Source organism: Python bivittatus, unplaced genomic scaffold (genome assembly GCF_059951505.1).
Source record: "Python bivittatus isolate LINGU-HERP-01145 unplaced genomic scaffold, Pbiv_v1 ctg000220_np1212, whole genome shotgun sequence".
Taxonomy (NCBI): Eukaryota; Metazoa; Chordata; class Lepidosauria; order Squamata; family Pythonidae; genus Python; species Python bivittatus.
In genome coordinates this window covers 20,948,297-20,961,386 of record NW_028277048.1, presented here as the reverse complement: position 1 = coordinate 20,961,386, position 13,090 = coordinate 20,948,297, and the positions used below count along the sequence as shown (strand labels likewise).

The 13,090-nt window shown below is 41.7% G+C and overlaps 1 protein-coding gene across 1 annotated transcript in view; it reads right to left on the bottom strand.

Moving 5' to 3' along the window:
- Positions 1–13,090, bottom strand: part of SLC4A8 (solute carrier family 4 member 8) — an 86,900-nt gene that overhangs the window by 21,420 nt on the left and 52,390 nt on the right. The window contains exons 12-18 of the mRNA XM_025167182.2: positions 11,827–12,001; positions 10,977–11,110; positions 8,383–8,628; positions 6,766–6,871; positions 5,068–5,229; positions 3,196–3,309; positions 145–306 (exon numbers count right to left, since the gene is read on the bottom strand). Of these exons, the coding sequence (XP_025022950.1) occupies positions 145–306; positions 3,196–3,309; positions 5,068–5,229; positions 6,766–6,871; positions 8,383–8,628; positions 10,977–11,110; positions 11,827–12,001 (1,099 nt within the window). The remainder of the gene's footprint in view (positions 1–144; positions 307–3,195; positions 3,310–5,067; positions 5,230–6,765; positions 6,872–8,382; positions 8,629–10,976; positions 11,111–11,826; positions 12,002–13,090) is intronic.

Sequence of the window (13,090 nt, the reverse complement as noted above, 5' to 3'; positions counted from 1 at the left end):
ACTAGCAGGACCCATTGATTTCACTCAAACTAAAGTTCACCATGATTCTGGATTGTGCTGCTGTTCTACTGTGATTTTAGTTCACATGTCACAGCCACTGAAAGGGAAGCCTGGTGAATTATCGTGGACATCCTGCTCTATTACCTTAAGTTTATGTTCTTTCCTGTTCACGATAACTGCTGTGATTTGTTGGTCCATAAATATCAGTATAGTACAGAGTAACGCTGGGATGATAGCTGCCAGCACAGTCCACCAGGGATTGGGGCCTATAGGGCTAATGAGCCATCCACGGTCATCTCTCGTTGGCTGCAGAAAAAAAATACACAGATGCAACAGTGTACTATGCCATGTTTATATCACACACACACACACACACACACACACACACCCTGTTTCAGCTGCAATTCTTCTCACTTTCCAGACAATGTTATAGAAATGCCACCGGATGGTGAATGTGAGTCTTGGCATGGGCACTCAATTGTAAATGTAAATCTATGATTGCTCCTTGGTAGGGATATAGATTTTTGGCACAATCTAAGGCTGGGGTATGCATCTTTTTTAGGGCCAAGGCCACACAACCTTTTGAGTAGCCTGCCAGAGGTTGCACTCTAAAAAGTAGGAGGGGTTGAAAAAATGAAATAGGTGAAGCCTGGCTAATACAAGTGAAATGCAGTTTAATTTAAATTAAACCCATTAAATACTCTTACTACAATCATTCCCTATAAGGCTAATCTTCTTCCCCTATTACCACATTAAAAAAATCACAACTTTTGTGGCACCTTTGGGTATTGAGCCACATTCAAGGCTTTTGGGAGCTAAATGCAACTCAAAAAATCTCAGGTTTGTATCCTGTTGTAAAGATTCAGGGTGCTGAGGCACATCTTGGACCAAGTACAGGTATTCCTGCAACCAACATATGAAATAAGCTCTCTTGGTGTCAACAGAGGGTGGGAGTCATCTGTACCAATCCTGAGCAGAGTTAGGGCAGAGATGAGAATGAGTTGTTTTTTCCAGAGCTGCCCGGAATGTTGATGATGGAGACATGCCCATTGATGAAGCCACACCCTCTCCATCAGGCAGCAGTGGGGAGGGGGGAGCTGGATGAATTTAAACTAAGCTAAATGCTTGGGGGGAGAGCAAGAGGACAGAGGAAGAAACACAGCTACTGAGCTATTTAACGCCTCCAGAAGTCGGTTCGGAAGAAGCAATTGGTTCTTCATCAGGTAAAGTAAACCAGTGTTTAACTGCTTCCCGCCCTCCCTGGGAAGGGGATCAAGGAGATCAGTTGGACCAACATAGAGTTTGGTGGCCTGCTGGGAAGGAATTGAAGAAGGGTGGAAATAATCAGGCTAGAGAGAAGATCTAAAGAAACTGCCAGTTAATTAAGCTCTTTTCATAGGATGGTAGGTTAGTTCAATGTTTCTTAACCTCAGCAACTTTAAGATGTGTGGACTGGTTGGGGAATTCTGGGAGTTGAAGTCCACACATCTTAAAACTGCTAAGGTTGAGAAGCAGTGGGTTAGATTAATGGTCATTTGACAGTCCCATGAAGTAACAAGGGCATCTATGGAGCATAAAGGAGGTATACCCATAAATAGTATCTGATATATAAATGACAGTGCCTCTCTCAGTGCCTCCTTCTAGAGAAGCTTGATGTCTCAGAAAACTCATGCTTTTTACAACAACACAGCAAAATAATTTACAAACTTAACTAATTCTGGTTTAAGTTTAACAAAGCTACAAAAAGGTCCCCCCCCCCATCTCCTCCCTTTGGAGGAGGCTGAAGAGGTTGGACCCTCCTCTAAGAGTGGAGTGATTTATTTCTTCCATGCAATTCAGCAAGAGGTTGTGATGGGAAGGAAGTACAAACAGACAAGAGACAGAAAAGTGTCATTTCCGATATATTTTAGGAATGCTAATAAGCCCCTGTTGCCAGGCATTTAGATTGGCTGTTCCTTTGTAAGAAGATACTCCATACTACAAAAAAAGATGTTTCTCAGTTTGGATCCTAGCAACACAGGGAAATCCTCAGTTCTCCAGAGAGAAGGCTGGCAATGATAGGCAAGCTACTTGGGAGGATTGCTGGCTTGTCCTTATTGATCTATCCCCATGACACTCAGCTGCAAAGGAGACTTGGCACCCTGCAGGAACAACAGTAGATGGTAGAATATGGGCCATAATCCTCTGCCACAGACAGAAATCACATGCCTCAGCTGTCATAAAGTGGTGGAAAGGGCTACCTGTATAAACAAAGTCTGAACTTTCAGGATATGTGGAGTAGAGAATGACATGTTTAGCCCTGGTATCTGTGTTAAAAGAGGCCTATAGCTTTCACACACACACACAAAAACCTGTGTGAAAAAATAAAACTGAATTCTGAGAAAAGATTTTACACGTGCAAGCAGGTTGTAAGCACTCAGGTTATCAAGAAATAGCTTCCATTATGGGGGAATTATTAATAGTTTACGTTTCTGGAAATTTCTTTTGTCATGTCTGGGCAACAAAGCCAGCTATTGTTGAACGTGCACCTCCAGATCAACTCTTGGCACCTTTGTTTCTACTGACCGCTAGGAACGTTAAAAATAGAGGTAGCAAGCAAGGGACTCCTCTTAGTCCCTCTCTTTGCCTCTGCCTTTCTTTTCTCTAACTGGAAGACTGATGCTCTTCAGACTCTGCCTCAGCCTATTTTCCACAGGGAAATATAGAATATTCCCCTCCTTCTATTTCCCCCACCGTGATGAGATGCAGACTTCCTATCAGAAAATGTAACTTCCTGAACACACTTTCCTTATCCTTTTGCACTTGAAGCATCTGTCTCCAGATTTTCTTCATGGGCTTGCTCCTCTGCCCTGCAAGCTCAAGAAAAGGCACAACTTCTTTAAAGGCAGGTGTGGCAGCTATATCCACACCCACTCAAAAGCACCTTTTCAATTTCAGTTCCCAAGTGCAGGGCACCTCTAATGTTAGAAACAGGATATCAGTTCCTGCTCAGCCACACAGACAGCCTCAATCTCTCTTACCCACACACAGTTAGCCACAAAGTGTGACATCCTCCCTTCCTCCTTAAAGGGCAAGAGAAACCCTCCAGGGCAGCCCTTGGTCTCTCTGTTCCAGCTACTCAAGCAAGAGATCTTTTCCACATACCAAAGCTACCTGCACTTAGAGGAATTCAAGAAGAGGAGGAGGAGTGCCTACCTTGAAGACACTGGGGACATTCAGTTTTGGTGATGGAATTCCAATGAAGTAGTCAATTAAGACCATGATAACAATGGTTATAAAAATAGCAAAATTGCCTATCATAGAGCGTATCTAAACAGGAAAAAACAAAAGTTTCAACAGGGTTATGGTTAGGATACATAGGACTTGATCTATGTGCCTAAATAATCAGTTCCATATAAACCAGTTGTTGGGTACAGATAGTCCTCAACTTACAAACACAACTGGCACCAGAACTTCAAGTCATTAAGTGAGTCACACCTGATTTTATGACTGTTTTTGCCACAGTCATTAAGTAAATCATGCGGTCATTAAGCAAATCTGGCTTCCCCACTGACTTTGCTTGTCAGAAGTCCCCTGGGAAGGTTGCAAATGGTGATCACATGACCCCAGGATGCTGCAACCATCATAAATACATGCTAGTTGCCAAGCACCCGAATTTTGATCATGTGACTGCAGGGACACTGCGACAGTTGTAAGTGTGAGGACCAGTCATAAGTCACTTTTTTCAGTGCTGTCATAACTTCGAACAGCTGTTAAACAAGTGGTCATAAGTCAAGGACTACCTGTATATGATATTCATATTGCCAACCAGAATGCCTGCTGGATGTTAAACAGATACTTTGCCCACCTGATCGGAAAGTAATTACTCCCCAAATTTCAAAATAAATCTCATGAAATTTCAGTGCTCATGCAAGGTTATAAAAGGGACACTGCGACAGTTTTAAGTGTGAGGACCAGTCATAAGTCACTTTTTTCAGTGCTGTCATAACTTCGAACAGCTGTTAAACAAGTGGTCATAAGTCAAGGACTACCTGTATATGATATTCATATTGCCAACCATATGGCTTTGAACTCCTTGTACAAGATCTTGTATGATTTTGAGATCTTAGGAGCTATTATGAAAAATTTGGAATGCAGACAAAGTCAGGGCGGCTTCATTTAAGGAACATTATTTGTAAACATTCTGTCTTCTGTTTTCACTGCTGAAAGGAGCCAAATCTCAGACAAATCTAGCCGTGCATCATCTGGTCTTCTCTCCCAACCTTCTCCCACCCTCTGCTCCAGGCAAGATCTAGTGGGGATCATCTAGCTGATGAGCAATCGCAGGCCTCCAATATTTCCGATCTGCTGGGCACATACAGAGTTTGAGGTGGTGTTATGATGGTCTGGTTCACACATTAGATTAAGGCATAGTACAGTTAGTTTTAGGTTTTGGCTTTGGTCAGGGTGGGAGGAAAATATGGCAGCATCAGAGAAGTGTGGCTGTAATTTTCCTGTTTTCAGTGATATCATCGTTGCTTTTATACTGTATTTTTATTGTTTTACTGGTTGTGATCAAACAACCAGTATTTATTTATTTATTTATTTAAAACATTTATATGGCTGCCCAGAGTTGTTTTTAAAATGGGTGGCTATATAAATGTTTTAAATAAATACATACATAAATCTGGTCAATCCCTCCTTAGCCCAACCTTTTGCTTCCTACAGTGGCCAACCAGGTGCCTCTGGAGTACTTGAAATGAGAAGGCACCCTTCTCCCACCATTGTTCCCCTGAAATTGGTGTACAGAGATATCCCATTCCCAACTCAGTGATAACACTGGTCCTCAAGACCACACTGTGCAGGTAAGACAAAGAGAAGCAGAAATTCAAAGAGAACTAGACTTCCACCTGAATGCAGACTGGCTCCAGTGCCTAGAGATGAGGGGAGGGATTCCTTTTAATTCCCAAGAATGGTAATTATGCATATAAGGAAATCCATCCAGCTAGTCACCATTACGTAGAAAAGCAGAGACCATAAATTAGTCAGAATTTCGAAATCAGTGTTAAGCGGATGGCATCTACTTACTTTTGTGGGAAAATAGTTGCTGCCCCTAAACTTCTTTAGCGCACTCGACAAAAAATAGGTCGTAAAGAACAAGATGCAGCACCAGAAAAGAACATCAGGGGTAAGAGGCCCTTTGGCTCCACATGTAGGTCCTATGAATTCTCCACGCATCTCCCAACATTGCTGATTAGACAAAAGAATTTTAAAAAAAGAAACAGTAGCAAAAGGTATAGTGACTTAGCAAAGATATGGGGCTACCATCTGAATAAGCTAAGGGTCATTAATTCTAAAATGAAGGAAACATCATGCAAGAACTGAAATTAGATCTCAATTCCAGTTAAATGTAGTGTTCTGTTCCCAAGCAACAAGAACCTGTGGATCCTTAGATACAATTGTACAAATTTAATAATGCTTTGGAGAAAATATTAAGTTCACAATCCAGAACATTGTCAATACATGCATAAAAGAAGTGTTTAAAGTTCAGTATCAGAGTAAGCAGGGCAGGGGAGAGATGGAGATTAAAATGAAATGTAATATAGAGCACTGATATATTCACATCCTGTACATTAAAACCAAAAAAGGAATAGATAAGTTTGGAAGTGCCCTTCACAAAAATAAACCTCTGTCCCACTTAAAGGTAGGTGTAGAAATATTGCATTTGACTGATTTACTAGTCCCAGTAAGGTCAAAGTGTGAAACAAATATAAGAGTGGAGCAGCTTATGTAGTTCAACAAATATTATGCAGTAATATTTATTGAAAGCTTCAAATATCACCAATAAAATCATTTTATAAGCAATTGCTTAATTATTGTTTGGATAATCAGCGCATAGCATTTGACAAACATATGCAAAACAGAGCACATACATGCCCTGCCAACTTAAGAACAGCTGTTTTCAGATTTAATTAAAAACCTAGTTTTGTCAAAATTAACCAATAATTGCTCCCCTTAAAAGGAAAATTATTACTTTTCAAATGTCTACAATTTATTTCTTTGACCCAAGACCAATAAAATATTAATGGCTTAGATCTTCAGCTATCAACATAAGCAGGAACAAAAGGAGAAACTTGCTGGATTGGGCCAAGGATCTGTTTTCTGGCTACTTTTTGGTTTCCTTTAGCAAATGTGGCAAGTAGCTCATGATTCCATGAATGTATTTATTCTCTGTAAAGTCAGCCATGCTGGTAGTCCATACCCTACATGCCTATTCTTAGTTATTTGCAATAACAGGACCCATCACAGAAACCTCGGTCTACTGGACGCCCTCATAACTCTTCACCATCCCATTTCTGAAATCCAGCCAGGCTCACAATCTAACCTGTGAGAGCAAAAGCTCTATGCTTTTTAAGTAGACTACTGTACATAACATGCCAGCTTTCATTTTAAAAGAAACACAGTTAATCAAGAAAACTTTGATTTAATATTTAAAGAACTTAATCAAGAAAATTCTCCTGATACCAGTTCCTAATATACACTGATCTTCCCATCAAAAATTACTTTCCCTCCCTCCACCAGTGGTTTTGTGAAAAATAAAGGTATGTATATATGTATATATGTATATATGTATATATGTATGTATGTATGTATGTATGTATGTATGTATGTATGTAATTCTTTGTCCCATTTGGAAAGATGAATGTTCCATTCTACTCAATGGATAATGCTACCACAGAAATCATTTTGCCAACCATGCATAGAGTGCCAGGCTCATATACTTACAGAGACTGTGAGATTAGCCCAGGCAACTTTTGAAGGATCGATCTTCTTGCTGTTCCAGTACTTCAGAGTATCAATACTGGGCTTTGCAGGAGCTGCGCATCTGCAGCTAGTAGGCACAGGAAAGGATTAACAAGCATCACAAATACAGACACATTTAATTCTGAAAGCCCAAGTCTCTGGTCCAACAGCTTTTTAAAGTTTGTATACGGTTTATTTGTTTGATGTGATTTATTTCTCACCATTATTTTGTACAGGCAACACAGTAATGCTTCCTCCTCCTATTTTCCCCATAACAACCACTTGGGTGAGAGGGGTTGGGCCGAGAGAAAGTGACTGACCCAAAGTCACCCAGCCGGCTTCCATCCAGCAGAACTAGGACTTAAGTTTCCCCACTCCTAGTCTAACACTTTTAACCCTTCAACCAAACTGGCTCTCAATGTTTGCCTAAACTGAAACAAAGGTAGTATGGAGCCAAATCTGTCTTCAATCAGTTTTTAATCTTTTTTGCATGAGTTTACCAATCTCATGACAAATTACCACTGGGCTCAACTGAAGATGGATGAAATAGCAAATAAATCTCTTGGCCGCATAAACTTGAGAAGTTGTTGGCCTTTGGATGACTTCATTTCAGAGTTCAAAACACTTCCAAAATGATGTCGACAACCTGTGTCAATGTAAAACAGCTGTTTTGTAACAACTGTTCAGGCTCAAAAGGAGGAGGGGGGACTACATTGGAGGCAGTTGAATTCAAAATGTTTTGCACACATTTACTAACAACACTGCAGACTTTTAAAAAGTATTTCAATCTTTATTAGTGAAAAATAAAAATAATCAGCAATTATATGAAAGCACAATTTTGTTTTAATAATATATTATGGGAATTATCTGAAGAGTCTCAGCTATCTCTTTGATCAAATCAGCTCTGTTCAAATTTAACTTCATTTCCTCTATAATTCATCCCTTAATATCAAAGAAAATACTGAGCCTCTTCTAATGCATCAAGAAAGTAGGCTCTATCCATGGGAGAAGCCCATTCTGAGCTTGCACAGAACTATAGAATGGATTAAGCTGTACAGACAATAAAGCCATCAACGCTAGCTACATGTGCTATGCTGCTGCTCCCCTCAGCGTTTTCTCAAAAAAGAGCTCCACTTATCTTTGTTCAAACACAAAGAACATTCTTGCTGTAATCTAGGACACAGAAGAAACAAGGTCTTAGTCAAGCAAATGCAAAGAAAGCTCTCACCAGGCATCCTCACTCCACAGGAGGACAGGGAGGACCAGCAGTGAGTCAAGAAGGTATCACATAGGTCCAGCCTGTGCAGCCCTCTCTTTTACCAGGGAAGAGCTTTGGGGGTTCAAAAAGGGGGTTCAGCCTAGGACTATAGATTGTCCATTCATACTAAGTACTATCTCAGGCCTTCACGCAAGGACCTAACTAGGGCTTCGATATCTGCTCCAATGAACCTACTACACACCAGCTGTTATTTAACGGGTGATCACTGCTTCTTTGTTTCCTATTTCTGCACAATAAGGAATCTCACACCAATTGGTGAATTTAAATATATGGAAACAAATCAATTAAATCAAAATAGAAAAAAAATTACACAGACTCACTAATACAAGGTCAGATGGTCCAGATTGTTATGCATGTAAAATGGGTAAGTCCTTCCCAGCTTAAACAGCTTCTCTATGGACTCGAAAATGAAAATGAGGCAGATCAAAGAGGCAAAAGCTTCTTCCGTAAACCGAGTGATGTAGCAGACCAGAGAGCTAGCATCAGTGGCCACAAGCACGAGGCACATGAATGTTGTCCACAGGCCAATGCAGGTTCGTAGAGCAAGATAAGAAAGCTTATAGTCTCTGCAAAGATGTGCCAAAGACAGGAAATTAGGAGCACTGCATGCTGAAATAGTTCTGATCATAGAATTACAAAACTGTTGAAATACAGAAATTGTTTAGCTTCACTGGTTGTCCATTAATTGATCAGGATCTTTTCTTCACTCCTACCCCATCCTGCAGAAACTAGCAATATACAGCATAGGCCAGCAGGAAACATTGTAGAATGGACTGGAATATCTTGGATTTTGAGCAACGTGTGCATGTGGAAACAAGACCTTATAACCTAGATGGTTCCTTCCCTTTGACAACTATAGATGTAACAAGGCTGTTGTAAAATGAACCATCTTGTTCTTGGCCTTAAATTCAGGTGGCTGTTGTTATGTGATAGCTGCATTTTTGCAAGAAGAACGCATTGACTGAGTCCATGCCCATTCTTGCTACTCCTCCTCTTCCTTGCCAATATTAGTACAGATCATTCCAGCTGACGTTATCAAAGGAAGCATCACAGCAGAACCACCACTGAACTTTTCCATAATGGAAGAACAGTTCTCCAATTTTAAGAGTCAGGGATGCTCTTTTTACATGGTGTTCGGTGGTACATAGAATCACAACAGAACTTTCTGGCTCTACAGAAATCCATAGAAAGAACAAATCTTATGAGAAAGAGAACTGGATCCACTGAAACAAATGCATCTTTTCTTTCAAGATGCCACCAGGCAAGGAGCTCTCCCTTATTTAGTTCCTTGGTTGTTGGCAGCTGTTTTACTAAAGGGGGGTGGGGGTGGCTGATGGGCTGAGTAAGTGACAGAGTTTTAGGGGCTGGCTCATGTCAGGAGGGATCACGCCACTGATGAATGAATGATGTGGAAGAGACCCCAGAAGGAATGGAGGGGCGGAGAATGGGGTGAATCTGGAATGAGTACACCTGAGCCAAGTCTTTGATCTATTTCAGCAGGACTTCTCTTACGTTCTTATGTAATGCTTACCAGGTTCCACACACTTCCATGCCCACTAAACAAGTATGGGAGTGAAATGCATTGTGCTGTAGCTGATCAAATGTCAAATAGATAAAGCAACACTAGTATTTTTAGAAATAGAGGATTATACAACTACAGGTAGTCCTGACTTACTGACCACAATTAGAACCAGCAACTCCATTGCTAAGCAATGTGGTCATAAAATGAAAAGTCATGTGACCACACCCAACTTACAACATCAGCTCATCAGTTCTGACTGTGGTCGTTAAACTAATCACTGAGGGTCATTAAGTGTGACATCACGTGACCACCACTTGTGACCACCATTGACTTTGCTTATCATAAGCTGGTTGTGAAGGTCACAAATGGCCATCACGTGACCACAGGATGCTGCAACTGTCATAAACGCACACCAGTTGCCAAACACCTGAATCATGATCATGTGACTGCAGGGATGCAGTGACGGTCACTACTTCAAGGACCAATCGTAAGTCGCCTTGTTTGGCACTGAACAGTCACTGAACAAGTGGTGGGTAAGTGAGGACCACCTGTGGTGGCTGAAAACTATATACACTGGTACAGATTGGCTATTGATAAATGATTGCCATCTATAAGACCTGAAAGATTCTAAAATTTCTACCTCAGAATTATCACAAAGCTAGAAAACCTTCATAAGTTTCAAATTCAAAATTGGATAAATTATAAAGAAGCATTTCAACCCCTCTCTTCATTCAGCTTAACTATTTCTCACAAGCCATGCAACCTTCTGGTTAAATCCATAATGATTTAAGTATGCATTGGGGATCAAGAATATGAGTGGAACTGAATTGAAGAAATAATGATGGGAACTCCCAGGCAACATGGCACCTTTTCAAAGTCTGTAATATTTCTGGCCACACCCATGTTTTAGATAGGAATCTACCAACATCCCAGATTAGATTACCTCTGTCTACTATTCTGGATGTGGAGTTGTTGTTATCCATCAGAGCCAGGGTTTGAATCTGAAGGGAGGAGAGAAATAACTGCTCACAATCAGCACCTGGGTTGGGAATACTAATCATAACCATTCCTAGGAAGTGGAAGGGGGTGGGACACTACCTCTCTCCAGATACAATGTAGTACGTCTTACCATGTGCATCAAAACCATGACATGCCTTGCTAGCATCTCTGGCTGCCTAAGCATCCAGATCAGTCCCAGCCTACAATACTGCTGCCTAACTGTACTCATTTTTTTTTTTAAAAGAGGGTGGAGAGGTCAACAGTAAGAAATTGGTTAGTTTATTTATCTCTATTTGATCCATCATCATCTCTATTTGGTCCATCATCATCATCATCATCATCATCATCATCATCATCATCATCATCATCCCTTGTGAAAGTACACAGCCTTACTTGCAGAACTGGAACAAAATTTTCTCGAAAACCAATACTGGTCCGGTACTTCCCAAGATGGTGAGAGGCTGGCCAGCAAAGAGAGAGTAGACCACTCCAGTAATAGAGGCTCCAAGCAACGATTCTATAGCACTCTGCAGGTTTAAGCACAGACAGAAGAGAAGAGCTGCCGTACTGGGTCAGACTGACAGTACGTGCAGCCCCTCATTCTTCTGGATTCAGAGATCAGAAAACAGCCTGCTCAGTTAAGCTGCTTTAATTTCCTCTCTCTCTGAGTTACCACTAAAGACAGGTCAAGGCAGCAAGCATTGGTTCTTCCAGTTAGCAGGAGTTGAACTTTACTTAGGGACACCTAATAAGATAACTTTCTCCATCCATCACACATTTATTTTAATCCAGGAGAGAGATTTGTGGTGCTGTGGGAAAAGCAGCACTTTTGCCACATGTCACACACCCACACTGAGAAAAATGGCAATGTGGGCAATTTCAGCTTCTTATCTTCTGAAATGGAAGGTGCTTCTCAAATTACCTCTTGTTGCAGATCAACATCCCAAACAGCTACCCTTCTTTAATCTAGGTTCACGAACATTAATTCCCCTAAAACTGCAATCCACCCATAAACGTTGTACAGCTAAATAAACGAATGAATGAGTAACACTGTCCAGTAACTAACTGTGAATATTAAAGCATGGTTGAAATATACCCAAGTAACTACAGCAATCCAAAATAATACACGGAGCAGCAGGGGTGAAGTCAAATGTCCACTGCTTTGTAACACTGGTTTTGCTGTCACCTACCTGGAAAATAATTCATAACCCATAAAACAAGTGGGGGGGGGAAATGTTCTTACTATTTGTCCCTCTGTTGCTTCTCCAAGCAACCCCCCAAAGGTGATCACAGGAGACATCGAGGCACAATACAGGAAGAGAAAGGAAGCTAAACACTGCAAACTCAAAGCATCTCTGTAGTCGCTCCAGTACCAAGGAGCTTTCCGTTTTATATCCAAGATCAAGCCACCAAAGAGCCTGCAAAGCAAAGACAGGGAATTTCTAAGATATGGCGGATTCACAGTAGTGAGTTAAATACAATAACAACATGGCTGGAAACAAACCATTTCCCAGCACATAATATTAAAAGCAGAGTGGCAGTACAGTGCTACCTCTACTTACGAACTTAATCCGTTCCGTGACTCTGATCGCAAGTCGAGTTGGTCGCAAGTCGAAGTAAATTTTCCCATAAGGTTCAACGTAATTACCGTTAATCCGTTCCGGCGTCCGCGGACCACGCGTCAGGGGCGGAAAAATGGCCACTGACCACGCAGCAGGACGGAAAAAATGGCCGCGGACCACGTGTCAGGGGCGGAAAAACGGCCGCGGACCACGTGGAACGGGCAGAAAAATGGCCGCGGACCACGTGGAACGGGCGGGAAATGGCCGCGGACCACGTGGAACGGGTGGGGAAATGGCCGCGGACGTGGAATGGGCGGGAAATGGCCACGGACCACGTGGCACGGGCGGAAAAATGGCTGCGGACCACGTGGAACGGACGGAAAAATGGCCGCGGACCACGTGGAATGGGCGGAAAATGGCCCGTAAGTCGAGGCGAATTCGTAAGTAGAGGTAAATTTTTGGGGCCGGAGCTGATCGTATCTCGAAAATTTCGTAAGTAGGGGCGTTCATAAGTAGAGGTACCACTGTACTTTGGCTTTGACATATTCATCCCATTATTCGTTCACAATTCCTGTTTATCTGACTTTGACTTTTTTTAATATCCCGCCTTTATTATTTTTATAAATAACTCAAGGCAGCGAACATACCTAATACTCCTTCCTCCTCCTATTTTCCCCACAACAACAACCCTGTGAGATGGGTTGGGCTGAGAGGGAGTGACTGGCCCAAAGTCACCCAGCTGGCTTCATGCCTAAGGCAGGACTAGAACTCACCGCCTCCTGCCTTCTAGCCTGGTGCCTTAAACCACTAGTCCAAACCCTTATCTGGGCCAAACTGACATTGGTTTAAAAAATGTGAGTGTGCAAATGATGCCGCTATGAAAAACTATTGTCTTTACCCAGATGATCAGCTAACTATGAATGGAGAGCTATCTGGCCACGGAAT